Below are 18,605 nucleotides of genomic sequence, written 5' to 3'. Positions count from 1 at the left end.
TTTTTAGAGTGTCTGACCACCAGGCTGCGGGTCCTGACATGGGAGGGTGTGGTCAGTCTGGCTGGCGTCTCAGAGCCTCCGTCTGTCTGCCTGCCTGCATCCAGCCCAGCCTGACTGCCTGCCACTCACAACCGCTGGCAGCAGAGTGAGAGCCCCGGGGCAGCGCCCCCCTTGCCCCCTCCCCCTGGGCTTATCATCCGCGTCTGGGGTGTCACCTGTGGCACCTCTCACCCCAATGCACCCTGGTCCGACGCAAGCCCTACTGCGGAGTGTTCCGTCGTCATTGTGGGGGATTCGGAAAGCCGCCGTTACCAGGATTTCAGATCTGTCAAAGGAACTGAAACGTTATGCTAAAATATTTGGCAGTGGCACTTAATCATGACAAAGAAAACTGCTTTTTTGAACATGTCACCTGTATATCAAATTAGAGAAATGAATACGATTGCGTGGGCTTTTTCATATCACCATTTTTTGCATTGTGCCACGAAAACTGAATTTGGATAATCGAACCCTCTGGGAGGGTTCAAGCTTAAAAGCTAATAAAATGGAAAATATTATTTTCTCAATGCTTGGTTGTTCCATTTACTGTGATCAATAAGAGGCTCCTCTTCAGCATGTGACTCTGTGTCAGGTAGCCCAGTTCCCTTCCAGAGTACAGAGTAAAGGGCCTCTTGCTCGCACTAAATATCTTCCTTTAAGGTTTTCTCCTTTCTCACAAGTCTCTGATTGTCTGATATAAGTAGTGCTTTCTCTTTTAATTCTACTGTTTTCTAAGATGGTTATTAGTTTAAGAGCTGTCGAGGCGCCGCGGACGTTTAATCAGGCTTGTTGAGCACGCAGGTTTGATGTGTTGTCTCTGTGTTTAATCACCGCTGCTGAGCACAGAGGTTTGATGTGGACGGCGACTTAATAAAGCAATATCTCCTCTGCCTTCATCAGCTCAGCACTTTGTTCTGTGCTGCCTGGGAGTGGCAGATGGAGTTGGTGGCTGTTCAGAACCCCCCCTCCCCCCCACTCCTCTCTACCTCTCTCTTTCACTCATTTCATTATGAATGGTAATGGTTGTAATTCGTGTGTCATGGATGCATGTGTGTGTGTCTTTCCGACTGGACACTCATGAATGAGATCATTTCAGATATGTAAGTCCTGTAAGGCATCGGTGCAGGTGATGTTCGTGGGTTCCACCTGCAGGTATTTAGTGGTTCAATGCTTTTTGTGTTGACAGTCTAGACACTTGCTCCAAAAATAATATTAGAATATGACTCTCCGCAATGCGATTCATTTGGGGCTTGGTGTGAGTTAATGTTTCTAATATGATTGGTTAACCAAGTCATTTTTTTTTCTTTCTCATTATCAGTTTTTTTCAGCAAGTCTTAAACAATTAGCAGTTATAACTTTGAAAAGTGCCAATGAAGTAGGATGGTGCAATGCTTATCAAGTAGCCTGTACTATCCTTTCATCCAACTATCCTGAAGAGGGGAAAATATAATATTTCTTAGTGGATAAAAGAGGCAAAAGTTGAAACTTTTTCCGCACCATTTGATGTGTGAAAGCAGTGATGCGGCGATTGATTCATTAAACCAGAACAGTCATGAGGAAAGAAATCATAATTCAAACGTACATTTTAAACACGAAATATAATTGGAGTTTTATACAGAGAAGTCCCTTTGTACAATTATGATTAAAGGAAAATTAATTGTATGAAAATGTCCTCAGATACAGAAAATTAGATCTACCAAAGCTCGAGCCACATAATTCTAAAAATATTGTGTTAGGGATCGATCTTTTCTCCCCCCCCCCCCCTTTTTTTTTTTTTACTAAGGTCCAAATCTAACTGTGTTCATTTTATCTGAAATTACAGTGAACCATGCAGGCGTGGAAGTCGAAATTAGCCTAAAGATGTTTCATTTACAAAGACAGAAACACTTTGTCAGGCAGCGATTGTTTCCAAGCATTATCTCCGCCTCGTTTTAATTGCTTGGAAGTTAAATTAACAGAATTAGAAAAATTGCCTTTCCCTTTTTCTACAAGACTCTTTATTCACGGGTATTGTTGTGTGCTTTGTATAGATTATAGCCTCTTTGTTCTAGGAGTGTAAATATATACGCCCCTAGTCACGGCTTTAGCCTGAAACAATCCCTCTATGCTCATCATAACCACATGGAAATTAATTTACAAACTATGTTGTAATATCTCATTTTAATTTCAACTAAATGTACTTGTTTCAAAATTGTCTTGTGCCCCACGACTTAATTTGCGATGCCTTTGTGTTTGCGGGTGTTAGTTGTTTTCTGTCATGGGAATCAGCAGAATATTAACCATTTCTACTGCTTTGACAGTTCCTAATCCCCTTTATGGAACAGGTCCAGGAGGAATTAATAATCTGTCTCTCAGCGTTCTCCTGGGAATAGGCTCTAATGTTCTGTCTACAGAATGGTGTCATCCGATGCGATTTGACATAGTGGTGGGCTTTTATAATTAGAGTGGTCTCATCATTAGAGAAGCCTTTTTGTCATATAGAAACCTTTACTGTGTGTGAGTGTCAGAACATATGAAATCATTTAGATAATAGAGAATGCTGCCCCAGTAGAACCCGACCAAAATGTGCTGCTCTGACGGGGACGGAGTGATGAAAAGGACAGCTTTAGTAATGCTCATTGTTGGTTGTATTTACTGAGTGATGATTATGAGAACGCATATCCATAGATTTCTTTAAAAAGGCTGACTGAACAAATGTTGATATAATTATGCTTTGAACCCAGCTTCCTCAGAGGACTGAAATAGCCGTGCGGTATAATCCCCACCCAGGTAGTCATCAGGGATTATAGAAATGTAATATCAGGTGTGACGTGAGTTAATCATGTTATGGTATTATTAAAACCCCTTTCATGTAATATGAAAATGTATTAGCAATATTTTGTTCAGGGATTGGTACTTATTTTTCCACACATTAATTCACATCTATTATGCAACATTCTATGTCCTTACTTTCTTTTTTTCCACACGGACATGAAGTTAACAATAATATCAGTTCAGAGGTTTCTGCTCAGTGATCTCTTTTGAAGAGTGGCAGCGCAATATGATTGTTTGAATTCAAATGGATTTTATTCTGATTTGGTTATCACTTCAAATGGATCTATATCCCCAAGAATTTAGAATTATTGTTGGCTGATGGTTGATGTCTTCCCATAAATGAGTAAAGATTTTCATTTCAATTAAACTTTTTTACCCTTGTTTCCTTTGGAAGGTTCTATTGGTGACCTGGAAGGGGGCGAGGACAACACACCAGACGATGTCAGCCTATCGGGTGATGAGGGCGGAGCCTCAGACCCAGAAGATTCAGCAGAGTGTGACAGCTCCAGTTCACCACCATATACCCCTTTTTACACTGAAGGTAAGCTGTCAGCGCGGAACAGCTCTGAGAGACCTACAGCTATTGTGTAATGACCATGCAAACCCCAACAAGAGTCTCCCAGCAGAGCCTCTGCTAGCTCATAGCTGTTAGCCGCTATTGTAGCTTGCTCTGAGGATGTTAACTGCATGGCTTTTGGCCAGTGGGGCAAAACGGCTCATATTCCCCTGCCATAATACTACTGCCAATCCCTGGTTCTTCCTGACTGGATACTTTCCATAATGTCTCGGGGCATCAACTGTAAGGAAATTTATTGTGTATGAAGTTACTGTTTTATTGTGTGGAACGTTATGCTCATCCTGTCAGTTGGTTAAAACTATAGTGAGCTTTCTGTCATGGCAACATGATGTTGGATACATTCAATCGTATTGGCACAGACATATTTCTTCTAGTGATTCATTATCTATTCGGCCATTTTAATTAATCTCATTGAATTGCAGCTTCATTGACTTGAGGATTATTTAACATTCAGATAGATTATGTGCTTTTCTCATTCTTTCTTAAATATTTGTAAGTTGAGAGATGCATTTTGTGGTTCCTGGGTTATGAATTCTGTAATATCTCAAACCAACTGCCACTCATGTGTAACCAGTAATACACCAAAACTCATCTAATCACCCACTATGTTAATTCTTAATCATGGAATTCATACCCTAAACAAATGTCTCACGTCATTCCTTCAGGGTTTCTACTTATCCTGTGATAGTGGAGTTTGGAGTCATATTCTTTTGAGTTATTCAAGATTTCAGTATTTCTTTTATAATCAGAAAAATTCCTGCTCTTGTGAAATTTGGGGCTGGAGTGATAAGAGTCTGCTGGTTGGCTTGGTTCGATAAACCCATGGAAATTCTGTCAGGTGCTAATCGAGACTAGATTAGAGATTACCCACGGTTTTGTGTGTGTGTGTGTGTGTTAACGTGGTTGGGTGTGTGTGATGGTTTCAGCATGTATGCTGCCAGGTGAGCATGATAGAATTCAATGTGTATGTATGTGTGTCAGAGAAAACAGAACGTCGATTACATTTCGGAGCCGAAAAGATCTTGTATTTTTGCGTTTTCTGTTTTTGTCTTACGCCTTTTGTTTTCTTCCCTCCAGACTGAATGGATAAAAGCAACACGTCACCTTGTTGATTTAGCTCTCTGGGGTTCCTCTGTTGCCCGGTGCTGCTATTATCAGCTCTCTGTAAATCAGCCTTGTTTGACGAACCTGCTCTTTCAACCTGGGATCAATACCAGGTCTTTATCAGGCCAGCGCTGGCTAATAAAGGCAAGGTCCCTTATCCACCATCTGGGAGAGAGAGACACAGGCGATAACCGCCTGATAACTTAGAAAGAAAAAAAAACATTCTACCAGTAACGAGACCAGCACACTGTTCATCTCCCAGATAGAAAACAAATATTAATTCACACTGAACAATGAAAGCAAATGCCAGATACACGAGTCTCCATTAGAGATAAATAAACTGGGAGTGAAACAAGAGCCTTTGTCTGAGACCTTATATGGTTTTAATCAAAAATCTGGTAAACTGGTGAGACCAAAACAATACTGGTCCTAATGTTTGGCGTGCCTCACAGGGCTTTTAGTCGAATCCCTAGTTGGGCGCCAACATGGCCGGCATAGCTGACCGATAAGGGGTCCCTGGGTTAGAAGAGGCTGTAGGTGAGGGGCTGAGACATGGAAGAAGTTGGGAAGGAAATGTAGGAGTCTGGGTGTAGAAGTTCTGGTAGTTAGGTGACTTTGCCCTGCAGGTGTGACAGGGGAAGTTGTGCTTATCAGATTGATGGAGGCTGTCTCGGTCGGGTGGGAGTGGAGGACAGGCGGAGGGGTGGGGGGGGGGGCGTCGGCGAAGGTGTGGTAGAGGTGGAGAGCGGGCGAGACTGAGCGATGTGTGTGTGTATGTGGGGGGGGGGGCGGGTAGAAAAAGTCTCTGTCGACTCCTCCTGATACCTGCCTCCTTGGCTCAGATGATATGGGAGATAATATTGATAATATTAAACGCAATAACTGTGGTTCCCGCTCCACTCCCCCAGCTGAGCGCTGCAGGATAAAATCAATGTGCCATTCAATGTGATTTATAGCTGAAAATAATGGGAGTGTTTAGGCAGGCAGGGAGGATTGGTACTGTAGGGGGCTGATGTGCTGGGACAGGGCCAGTGTGTGTGTGTGTGTGTGTGTGTGTGTGTGTGTGTGTGGAGTGCGAAGGGGGAGGCAGGCGTACCCGTTGGGAACGGGGGGGGGGGGGTGATTTATTTGACGATGCTGATCTAATCTGTGGTAACATTAATAACACCACCTCTGATGGCGTCACGTGGGCGGACGTTTATGGCTGGTATCGATCGAGAGCTATCACTGTTTATCGGAGCGGGAATGCAAGGGTAAACATGCTCTCAGTGCGCACGGCCCGGCGGTGTGGTCGGTGGGGAGGGTGTGTGCACGGATCGAGCGAATGGCTGATGACCGGCCCCTTCTGCCAGGTGTGACCTGTGTGGAGCAAATGATGCCGGAGTCGCGGAGGAGGTTCCCGAAGTTCTGCCCACGTGCTGATCGCTTTGATCAGGGAGAGAGAGCTTCAGCAATCGCCTTCATCAGAGACCGACAGGCGGGGCTATTGATGGCGGTGATTAGAGTGTACTGTATACTGTCGGCCTGTCTCTGTTGAAGGTGATTTGCCTTCGCGAGAGAGAGAGAGGGAGAGATCACTAGACATTGTCTCTAATGAGCTTTTCTCTCTGTGATGTTGCTGGGATAATCAAAGGGCCCTCTCGGTGCTGAGGTGTTGTGTTACACAGCTATGAGAATTTGTTCTGTGGGCTTTGATCCACCGACGCTGAGGAAACTCTGTGCGGGGGAAGTCGCCTTGCGCACATGCACAAACTTGCATGTGGTGAATAATGCATGAGAACGTGCACCTACAAAGCACGCACACACACACACACACACACTTGTTGTAATAAGTGGTATCCCACGATGACTTTCCATTTCCGCTTTTGTCTGATAGTCTTTGTGTGGCAGTGAGGTCCTGTCTTGGGGCCCACGTAGTCTGTGGCAGGCTGGACATTGTTGGTGCATTCAGTGATTTCTGTTTCTGGAGAGTTCTTTGTAGATCACTCTGGTCCTCCGTTGACCTTTAACCCCTGTGCCCCTTGCTGGTGGTGCTCTCAGTGGCAAGTTAGTGAATGGAGTTTTGGGTCTACTTTGTCTTGATTGTTGTTGTGAACCCCTGCCGAATGTCAGGCCAGATGGACCTGGACATACGAGACGTTATGTGGCCTTGTACATTCAGACAGACACACTCCCACAGGAATGAATAAATAGGAAAATAGCCCCTGAATAGGACTGGATCAGCATGTATCCTCTGAATAGTCTTTATTTTAAGAATGCCACTGTGTAACCTGATATTATACAGTATTGATATGTGCTGTTACTGATGGCCTCTCCCTTGGGCAGAGCCAAGGACACACGACTCCCTTGGTGCCCCTGATGATGAAGATGGCGAGCAGGAAGAGAAAGGCCGGACGAACACGGAGGAAGAAGAAGAGGCGGAGGAGGAGGAGATGAAAGTGGAGAAGGATGGTGCGCATTGGAGGGGTCCAGGTGAGTCAAGGTGGTCAGACACTGGTGATTCCAAGTCTATTTAGGTCTGCTTCCGTCTGTTTGGAGTTGTCTGTTGTGTAGTGCATGTGGTTATCTTTTGAAGTCGCGGTATGTTGTTGACTGGGTTTTCTTTTAAGGAAGTGCTGTTGTGTTTTTCAGTGTGGTTGTGTTGACGGGGTGTTGCGCATGAATTGTTGTTTGGGACAAGCAGCCATTAATGTGACAATGAGAATTCATTCAACTTAACAAAAACACGTCTTAGAGCACAAACATGGCACACAGGAGATAACTAGCAATTGCCATAATTTGATTTTTCCCCGTCTCTTATCATAGCTGTTTTCTATATTTTTATTCTGTTGTGCTGTCTACAATTGGTTAAATATTGTAAGGAGATTACAACAGGATCTATCTTTCTTATTCCTTTTCAAACTGTGTGCGTGTGTGCGTGTGTGCGTGTGTGTGTGTGTGTGTGTGTGTGTGTGTGTGTGTACGCATGCGCGCGTGTGTGTGTGCCCGTCAGTGTGTCAGTGTTTTAATTCTTCTGGTAGAGGATGTTTTCATTATCATCATGTCCCAGACTGTCCCTTTAACAGTAATTGGAGCGATATTAATTGCTGTGTGCTTGCTGGTTGATGGCAGCACAGTGATGTTAGTGTGATAGACTTTTTTTTCCTCACAAACTAACTGCCGGGAGAACGAGTGAGGGGGGGCGGGTGAGCAAGAGATAGCCCTTCTATCAGTACTGGAGCAGGCGCTGTCTTTATCAGGAGCACGATTGGCAAAAGGGAAACTTTGACCGGTCTGAATTTTTCTCTTATCGTCAAGACCCCCCCCCTCACAATCCCCCACCCTCCTCTACCCCCCCCCCCCCCCCCCCCACACCGCTGGCCTGACCATCACCACTAACAACCCCCCCCCCCCCCAACACAGACATGTACTCCTTCCCTTGTTTTTTTTTTCTCTCCCTCTCTTTTTTTCTGAATGTCAGGAGTAGACTCATGGTGAACGTGGTCTTGTTCATATATTCGTTTAGTCTCTATCAGAGATTTCCCACAAGCCTCTGGGAGAGGAAAATTTGCTTGTATGGAAAAGGCTTTTATCTCCCCCTTTGTGAGTGTTAGCATTCCGCTCATTTCTCACTGTCACTTAGTTTACCCCTGTTTTCCGATCAGACTCTGTTTATTTATTGAAAATCCAGAACTTTCTAACCACATATCTCTTTTTGTCCTTACCCCCTGGCTGTTTGTCTGGCTGTCCTACTGACTGGTTTTCCGTCTGTCAGTCCGTCTGGGTACGGGGGTGGTTTAGACTAGAGAGTGGGCTTTGGGCTAGACCTTACCTTTGACAACGCAAAACTCATCCCATGTCTCTCCTTCACTCTGTCTCTTTCTCTCTCTTTCTCCTTGTGTCTCTCTCTCTTCTCTCTCCCAAGCTGTCCAACTTCACTATTTTCCTTCTCACAAATGCAGACTGTCATGCTCCTGTCTGCCAGAGATTGGTGCTTGCCCTCAATTTCTCTGCTTTCTAGATGTTTATGTCATGGCAGCCACGTTTCATGTGAGAAATTTGATATATTCTGTCTCATAAATGATGTCTTCGGGCCCTCACAGCTCTCTCTCTCTCTCTCTCTTTATGTTATAATGAGTCAATGATGAACACAATCAGGAATATTTGTCATTAATTTACAGTGTAAAATATTTTCCATTTAATTTCCATTTCTGGAGAAATTGGGGAATTGCAATGTAACTACTTCCCAATTATGTGTGAATTAGAATGCATTTAATTTCATACTTCTTTAAATGTCCAAAATATAATCAATAAGAATAGAAATTTAGAAATTCTTTATGTAAATTATATTTACTTAAAACCATTTAGTTACTGTAAATGATATTGATTTGTGTCTCTGCCACTACATTTTTCTTTTTGTAATGGTTGTTAATCAGAGAGACTAGACAATGGAAAATATATTCCATCCCCTGTCGGCTGTCAGCCGATATTATAAAATAGAATTCGAAACTTCCCATCAAAATGGTATTAACATCTTGTTTTGGTTTTTTCCCACTATTTGATCTTCCAGGTCTGGACAGTGTGATCAATGTGTGCTTTATCTGGTAGAACCACATGATAAGTGGTCATTTATCCTGGTAGAAACATGATTAGTGGTCATTTATCCTGGTAGAAACATGATAAGTGGTCATTTATACTGGTAGAAACATGATTAGTGGTCAATTATTCTGGTAGAAACATGATAAGTGGTCATTTATCCTGGTAGAAACATATGATTAATGGTCATTTATCCTGGTAGAAACATAAGTGGTCATTTATCCTGGTAGAAACATATGATTAGTGGTCATTTATCCTGGTAGAAACATGATTAGTGGTCATTTATCCTGGTAGAAACATGATTAGTGGTCATTTATCCTGGTAGAAACATGATTAGTGGTCATTTATCCTGGTAGAAACATATGATTAGTGGTCATTTATCCTGGTAGAAACATGATTAGTGGTCATTTATCCTGGTAGAAACATGATTAGTGGTCATTTATCCTGGTAGAAACATGATTAGTGGTCATTTATCCTGGTAGGAACATGATTAGTGGTCATTTATCCTGGTAGAAACATATGATTAGTGGTCATTTATCCTGGTAGAAACATAAGTGGTCATTTATCCTGGTAGAAACATATGATTAGTGGTCATTTATCCTGGTAGAAACATGATTAGTGGTCATTTATCCTGGTAGAAACATGATTAGTGGTCATTTATCCTGGTAGAAACATGATTAGTGGTCATTTATCCTGGTAGGAACATGATTAGTGGTCATTTATCCTGGTAGAAACATATGATAAGTGGTCATTTATCCTGGTAGAAACATGATTAGTGGTCATTTATCCTGGTAGAAACATGATTAGTGGTCATTTATCCTGGTAGGAACATGATTAGTGGTCATTTATCCTGGTAGAAACATGATTAGTGGTCATTTATCCTGGTAGAAACATGATTAGTGGTCATTTATCCTGGTAGAAACATGATTAGTGGTCATTTATCCTGGTAGGAACATATGATTAGTGGTCATTTATCCTGGTAGAAACATGATAAGTGGTCATTTATCCTAGTAGGACCATATATAGGTGTTTTATATATGGTAATTGAGCAGATTCCTTCATCCAGGGGCCCTTACTAATTTTAATATAATACATTTACATTTTCATACTTTTTTCATGCTACGGTATCTAGATTTTCCCCTGTCAATAATGATCTATGTATAGCCTATAAGGGTCGCATTTACTAATAGTAAAAAACATAATCATAAACATTATTTATTAGCAATATTAAAATTAGTTGGGTTCTGTAGAAAAATATGTTAAATAGATGCTTAATTAAGAGTCTAGCTATATTTTGCAGCCCTATGGCTTTATTCTCAAAGATGTTTGGAAGATGAGATGGTAGTATGTGTTTGTGTGTGGTAGTGTGTGGTAGTGTGTGGTAGTGTGTGGTAGTGTGTGTTTGTGTGTGTGGTAGTATATGGCAGTATTTCTGTGTAGAGAAGTTGGTGTCTGTAGTTATACAGAGAGTTTGATGAGGGTGTGGTGGTGTAGAATTAAAGGCGGTGGTTTGGACCCAGTGTCAGGCAGGGATAGTATGATACGGTAAAGCAGCTTTTTAATCTAGGATGTGTCCTTCTGAATGATATGCAAAATATATTATGAAGAAAAAAAATTATCTTTTGAATGACCTTGCTGCCTGAAGGGTTTGATATTTTCCTCTGCATAGAATTCTTGATATGCAAATAGCCGTCACAGTAATCCCTGGTGGCTCACAGACCGGCTCTCCTGTCTCTCCCCTCACATACAGAACAGGACAGACCGAGTGTCACTGAGCTGCAGAATCGGACCGGGAAAACCCAGCAGACCGGCAAGCATTCCTGCCTTGTTAGCATTTTACACTATCCTTATCCTCCAGAGTTATTCAAATGACCCCGATGGGACATTAGACTGGCAACAGGAATAATAATGATGATGATTATTGTTATTTACCATGTGTGGGGGATTTTTTTTTTTAATCGTATTTAATTATGATGGAGCATGGAGAGGGGGCGAGGGTTACGGGTGAATGGCATATCAATAACTCTCATTTCTTTGGGGTAGGTGGTGATGGTTGAGGGGCCCAGTGAAGGGGTCTGATAGGAAGGCTTGCACTGTTCTCTCTCTGTCAGCAGAAAGGGACTGAATATGCATGTGTCTATTTTGTAGAGCTCTGGAGTGGGAATTTTAGACAGGCAGCAGAGAATGAGGGGAGAGGTGAACTGAATCAGAGAGAAGGCCATGTTTAAGGACAGACATCGCCTAAGACAAAGGTCATAGTGTTAAATACAATGCAAGTATTTTTTGCCGGGTTCAAGTGATTTATTACACACATAATGCAGTCAAAACAAAATGAAATCAATGAGCATACAAGAAATGAATGGACAGGGGAAGCAGAATAAAAGTACACATTTAATTTAGTTAATGAATCATGACTATAACAATGTTGTTGATTTACATTATGTAGTTTGTTTTGAATCTGGACATGTCTTTGGGTTTTGTATAAATCTAGTATTAAGTGTGTGTACAGTAGCCAAAGCAGAGTTTGGAGGATGTCCTATATTTAGCAGGGTTGGAGACACCCGAGACAGGGAGCTTTTTTCCTCTCCATCAGAATGTTAATGGCAGTCATATTTTAGGCTTAGTGTTCTCTAGCAAGTGTTTATTTTTTTCATATGGGATGTTATTCAAATGATTAATGGGTATCGGGTTTTGGTACAGTTTTTCTGTTGCGGGTTGTTATTTCTGCTGGTTGATTCCTTTGAGGAGTGGAGGGGTTGGGTGTATTAGGTGCAGACATTTGCATATTTCAATTTTTTCACCAAAAACACCAAATACAACCTATTATTTTTAGGATATTAATACAAATGCCTGTGTTCAGTATCAATGACAGAACATACCCGTGTGTAGCGATAAAGTGGCTGATTGTCAGGACAAGAATACGGCTGTGTGGTGGCCATCAATCAAAGTGATTCTGTCATGGAAGGAAAGTACAGTTTGTGGTGGTAACAGTTAGAATTTCCACGAATCTCTGCAAAATTGTGGCTGTACATCAACAGTTTGCTTTGAGTGAGAGGACGCTTTTTTTTGTATCATTGCAATCCTAAAAGTAAAGCAAGTAATTTTCAGCTACTTTTTATAATAACTTTTTGTAAGAAACCATCCTGCTCTTTAAAGGGCTGGGTCGATGGGGGAAGAACCGAGGGAGGGAGGGGGTGAGGGGCATAGATAAAGGATACGGGTGAGGGATTGGGTGAAGGGCCGGGGTGAGGAGCAGATGGAGGGGCTGGGGAGAGGGTGTAGGACATGTCAGTTATCATCACAGGTGAAGTCAAGAAAGGTAATATTCCAGTTGTAACACTGAATTCTTGATACATTCTCAAAATGCTGGACCAAACTTGAGGCCAACTCAGGATCTTGTTAACCGGCCTTTTATTATGCCTTTTTAATAAATGGTCCATCATTCTGGACGCTTTTATCACTCAACATCATTGTCTTGCCTAGTCACAAGTTTGTGTCCCGTTTAGGCACTCTGTGCTCATTGGACGTGTTAATACGATGGACGGGTACAGTCACTGATTGGTTGCTTGGCCTCCCAGAGGCCGGCCTTCACCGCTGTGACCTCAGGACCGAGTGGTTGGCTGTGGCTCGGCTGTGGCTGAGACGGAACTGCAACGGCAACCCCGATGCGTGTTACGTGAACGTGCGTGCGTGTGTGTTTGTGTGCGGCTGCCTGTCACTCTGCCATCATAAGCAAATGAGCTCTCGCTTTAATCTCTTCCGGTGAATAAATATGGTGGCCATTAGATGTCTCACTGTGGTGGAATAAACTCACTATTTAATGATGGACCTGCTTTAGTTTATTTATCTATAATGAAGGAGCTAGTTAATCCTCAGCCACCCCCCCACCCCCTATCTCCATTCCTCTTGAACACTCCCCCCCTCTCTTTCCACCCTACCCTGTCTCAGTGTCACTCCTTCCCCCCTCGTGATGATTGATAGGCGAGGGTTATAATCTAGAGGAACATTTCTCAGTGCTGTCCCGGCCCTATCAGCCCAGCTGCTCCCATCGCCGATGTGTTAGCGCCTGCTGCCGGGACAGTGGCACGGTGATTATGGCACTATCAGATGCCTGGCTTCTCTGCAGTGCCAGCCCACATCCTGTCCTTCCTAACCCGCGTTTCAGTTAGCCCTCTCCCCCCTTCGTGTCCTCTATCTCTCCCCTGCCAGACTCGCCAGCTTCCCTCTCCGGCTCACTTCGCCGCGGCCAGTGTTCTGTAGGGTTCCCATCCGATGTGTGTGTGTGTGGGGAGATCTCACGTTGTCCATGAAGCCTTGACACACGTGCTGCGGTTCATTCGGAGAGACTGATTGGTCTGTTATATTGTATTTGGTTTGTTCTTGAATAGTGGCATCACCACCATCAACTAATATGGCAGCTTAATGACACTAAATGTATACAGTATATATATTTTGTAAAGTATTTTAACAGTCAGATGATAAATCAGGATTTTTTTTTTAAACTGGAGGCCACATGTTCGCAAACTGAAAGGTCATCAATAAAAGTATTTATTAGTAATATGTGATGAAACATTTTGCTCAACAAGTGACCCGGAGCGTTCCAAAGCCTCTGTGGATGGATGGAACCCACTGTCATGTGTTTTCTTTCTCTCACCTGCTCATTCAAATCTGGCAAACGTTGGTTGTTTTAATAAACTTAGACAGAAGTGGCCTCTAAGATGTAAGGCGGTCTTTGGTTGCACCAAGCTGACTTGCCATAGTCACGGGTGGATCCTTGACTGTGCTGTTTGCCAACTGGCTGGTGACTGGGGATCCCCGTGGGACATGCAAATTGACCCGCATTGCCAAGGCAGCGGAAAGGCATTGTCAGCAGGGATTTCCATTGTTCTGGAGAGACTCCCTTCATGCAGTTTGCAAAGCAAACTGAGGTCATCAGGTGAGGAAGCGTGCTGTCATACGCATTGTCCCACATTACTTCCTGGTTGGAAGAGGTGTCGGTCATGGTGCCAGTTGCTATCCATTAGTCGACCGAAAATCGGGAGCTGGCTTTGCAAAGCACTGTTTTTTAAATGCTCATAAGACCAGACTGAACAATGCAAGAGCCCAAGGGAGGCTCAGGTGAATCCGTGATTTATTAAAATGTAATGGAGTTTTTTCATTAGATATGTACTACACATTCATTGATTTATTAGTTATATAGATGATTAGAAAATGTAATTGCATTAGGGCTTTAATCTAGACCCCTCTTCCCATAAGTTTGCTAATGGAAAGAATTCTCAAGGTCCTTGTATATCTTTCTAACCAGTTTCAAGGCAGTACAGAAATATATATATACACACATATATTTTTTTTATTTATTATATTAAAATTATTGAGCTGTGCAATATATTACTTTTTTTAGCTGTATAAAATGTCACAATAAATATCTCTGATGTTTCTAAACCACAAAAATCCCTCTACACATCATCAGTTGAACAAGCGAATTTGCTTCTCTCTGTAGTTTCTACAATGCATTCAAATAGATGTTTTTGCCGTATAAAATATTTACATATTTCTGCTTATTAAATAAAAGTAAATACAACCAAAATGTTATTATTTGTCATGTATTTTCATAATAAAATGCTTAACATGGTGCCAAAGTCAAGGGACAACAGTTGCCAGTGCAAATGAAAAAGGACCCTTCTTGGAAGAGTTATTTCTCCTCAGTATTTTCTGATAAGCATTGTTTTCTTGTTTCGCCTAAATATATGTCCCTCGTGAATAATTGAACGTGCATACAGTACCTCCTCCTTCCTGAATTAATGAATTAACACTATGATACCTGCATTTTGGACATAATTTTTTTCAATGTACTCAAAACAGGAACATGTCCACGTGTCTTTCACCTGCCTCCTAACTGCACAAGAACAAAGTAGCCATTTTAGGAAGTGAAACAGGAGCAGACTCAATTGTCTCTGTAGCAGCCCAATGATAATTCCCTTTTATTACCTGGGATTACTGTATAGAATGTATTACAGCAGCATGTTTAAATATTATTTACTGTATTGATGTATTACGGCAGCATGTTTAAACATTATTTGTAGTATAGAATAATTACAGGAAGCTTCAGCATTTTTAAACATGATTTACTGTGTATACATGTTATAGCAACATGTTGTACTGTATAAATGTGTTATAGCAGCATCTTTAAATATTATTTATGCTTGACAGCAGTATGTTTTAGCATTATTTACTGTATAAATGAATTACATGAAGCTTCAGCTTGTTTAAACATCATTTACATTTACGCAATTAAGGCAGACGCTCCTATTCAGAGCAACTTCCAGTAGTCAGTGTAGACATTTTCATATTGTTGGTACTGCAGCCCCATGGGAATGAAACCCACAGCCATGACTTACCAAGCTCTTACCAAGTGAGCTACACTATAGTGTAGTATGTTTAAAGATGACCTACTCTATACAGTAGATGTATTAAAAGAAGCCGTAATGTTTATGTTTGAAGACTATTTACTGTCTAGATGAATTATAGGAAGCAGCAGTATTTTTCAACATTGTTTGCTGTTGAGGAACAGACACAACCCACAGTGAATGAACAATGCCTCATGTTTTAAGGCCTGTTGTTCAGTGTTTTGTGTTACACAGTCCTCTAGGCCTTGTAGCTAGTGATTCTGAAAATGGCCCTGACCATATAGCTGTAACATTTTCACATTTCACGTTTCTTTCCAAGTCTGCAATCAGCGATGATTGAAATGTCCTTCCTGAAGCCAGAAGGAGTTGTTAAAGTAGACATGAATTAGTGATTGAATTAATTATCGAAGTCACATACCGTACAATGAAATTTGTGGCTTTGCCTGAGTCTTTTTTCCTCCGTCTATGCGGAGAGAATGTCAAGAAACATTTTCTAATTAATTTATGTGTGATTATCAGAGAGAGTTTCTGGAAGGTCTCCACTTTCAATTTATGAAAGGGTAGCAGTGGAGTAAGGGGAGGCTGGAAGAGATGGAGGCAAAGAGTGAATTGAGAGCAAACTCACACACGTACACACACACACACACACACACACACACATACACACACATTTTTCTTTTATATTTCTCTGTTGATGAAGAGCAGCCATTGGTTCAGCTCAGGGTTTTGTCGTAGCGTTGGTGTCTTGATGTGATCCTACTCTGCTGTCTGGGATCCTCCAGTCCTGCTACTGCCCTCAGCCCTGACAAGATGTTTCACAGCCCCCTCTATTTGTTCAGCCTCCTGGAGGCAGAACGGCACGGGGAGAACATTTCAAATAGGCCTAGCTGTGCCAGCTCTAGCCTTTTGGGGGCCCTTTGCAAAATGTGATTTGTGGGCCCCTAGTGATGGGGCCCTAAGCCACTGCTTACATCGCTTGTGCCTAGAACCGGCCCTGAGGCATAGCTTGACAGTATTTATGATGACAGGCTGTGTATTTGATTATTGTATGTTGTCTTCACATTACCTTTCTATATTACCAAAAGCTCCCTGTTGGCTGTGGGTTTAGTGATAAACGGAGAAGGAACCACACCAGTCGTATCTTTATCACGGGCTACCTTATCGCAAATAAACCCATTCAAATGCTGGGCTTTTGAACTCAAAATTAAGTTTTATATGTGAATGTCATCATTCTTCACATTTCTTGTCTTTTTTCCACCAAATTTTGTCAACACTGCCTTGCCACCCCTGCATACAGTTATTTTTCTCATTTTGTTTTAAGTTATTTTATCTTATTCCACGTATTTGGAATTTGCATGTTTGGGTATCTGCTCTTTTCTAGGGTATGTATTTTGCAGATAAAAGTTCAGCAGTGCAGTTAAGAGAAATTAGTTGGGTAAACAGTTGTAAATGTCAATGATAAAGTTCTGTTGAAGCTCATCTGATTAGCGTGGCGACGCAGGTGTCTTATCTTTACTGTGCAACAGAGGGTAAAATGGAAATTATTGCATCCTTAGCATGAGATTCATATCCCAGAAATGTGTATCTTCTTAACTGAACTACTGCTGGACCGGAGGGACTTCAGGTCTGCTGGGATGATTGTGTAAATGTTTTTTTTTTGTTCGAGGGTGTAGGGTGAAAACCACGACATCGCTATCCCAACACGCTCTCCCCTCACACACTCCCACACACGCGCTCACTCACACACACATTGTGACTGTTATTTCTGAGGGTCTATCCAAGCCTCTTTGAGAATCCCGTGTAACGACGTGAGGCTTGTTATTGCCAGAAAAACCACAATAACATAATCGTAGATAGCTGCCGTGACGATATGTCTTGCAATCTTTTTCACGATAATGTTAGTCAGTCGTGGGCGTGCAAGTGCTGAAAACCACTGCGTTCCCTGTTTAGAAGGACGGGGAGCAAGTTTTGATGGGAAGAAAATACATTATCATTACGATGCAATGTGACACCGTATCGATGTTCATCCCCCCCGTCACTTTTGTGGCAACGGCCCATCTGCTTCCCTCAGGTGGGCTGTGCCGAGCAGCGACGGGCAGATCCAGTGCTCAGTGAATGGGGAAGAAAGCTCAGGGATTTGTCATTCAGCAGAGGTTAAACCCCTCCTATTAGCGCGGGGTCGGAGTGCGGCGCTGATAAAGATTTCCTGTTGTACTGTGTCAAAAAATCAATGGCTCCGCAGCGATGTGCTCATTTGATATCAACAATAGTCTTTTTAAAAATCAATTAGCCCTGATAGAGGAGACGGCGGTGCTGGGGGATAGGGGGAAGGCCTGCTGCTGAGGGTTGTCAAACACTTCGGTACTCATCGCGGGTACCGGCCGTTCCCTGTCAACATGCTCTAGTGTCGTAGGAACGCGCCGATAATTTGTCTCGTTCTGCATTCGGATGCCGTGTAAGGCCGGGCCGGCCTGGCCTGACGCAGTGTCGGCCATTGTTGTTGAGTACTGTCGTAGTTCAGCGTTCGATGTCAAATTACGTTCACCCACGTAATTGGAGACAATGAATGAGCCACTGCGCCCACACCGGTGTTCTGTTGTATCTTCTATCTCAGGACATTGTTAGGATTATCTGGCTTGATCTGTGGTTGCCACTTCAGTTTTCTGTAAGAGGGTAGTATTTTAACAAAGTGTCGCTAATGGTCCGTTTCAAGGGTTCATGGTGGTTGTGGGTAATTCATAGGGGCAGGTAAGGGCACTGTACTGCAAACTGCTCTCGTGTCTATCTGACAGACTTGCCTAACCACTTTCTGGTGTCTGTTAGCATCTGTTGTTTTCCCCGGCGTGGATTGCAATGTTCACCTGCTGTTTCCTTTGTTCCCCTGAATGGTTCTGGGAGGAAGTGAATGTGTGTGAAATCTAATAAATTGCACCCTTATTGTGTTTGTGGAATTTGTTGATAAGAAAATGAAACTGGTTCTCTCTGCGACTGTGGGTTTCATCCAGGTGCATGATAAATCAGAAATATGTTACATGTAAATCCCAACTTCAGTGGAACGTGTAAAGCTCCATTCTGTGTAGGACCCTATG

General features: G+C 42.5%; 1 protein-coding gene across 3 annotated transcripts in view; it reads left to right on the top strand.

Annotated features, from left to right (window-relative positions):
• Nucleotides 1–18,605, top strand: part of zfpm1 (zinc finger protein, FOG family member 1) — a 64,276-nt gene that overhangs the window by 22,440 nt on the left and 23,231 nt on the right. For 2 of the 3 annotated variants that reach the window (XM_020040336.3, XM_020040337.3), the window contains exons 2-4: nt 3,248–3,394; nt 6,860–7,006; nt 10,860–10,919. In XM_020040336.3, coding sequence (XP_019895895.2) covers nt 3,248–3,394; nt 6,860–7,006; nt 10,860–10,919 — 354 coding nt within the window. The remainder of the gene's footprint in view (nt 1–3,247; nt 3,395–6,859; nt 7,007–10,859; nt 10,920–18,605) is intronic. The other variant, XM_010884138.5, reaches the window with a different exon arrangement.

The sequence above is a fragment of the Esox lucius genome, chromosome 19 (genome assembly GCF_011004845.1).
Source record: "Esox lucius isolate fEsoLuc1 chromosome 19, fEsoLuc1.pri, whole genome shotgun sequence".
NCBI lineage: Eukaryota > Metazoa > Chordata > Actinopteri > Esociformes > Esocidae > Esox > Esox lucius.
This window is presented reverse-complemented; position numbering and strand designations above follow the sequence as displayed.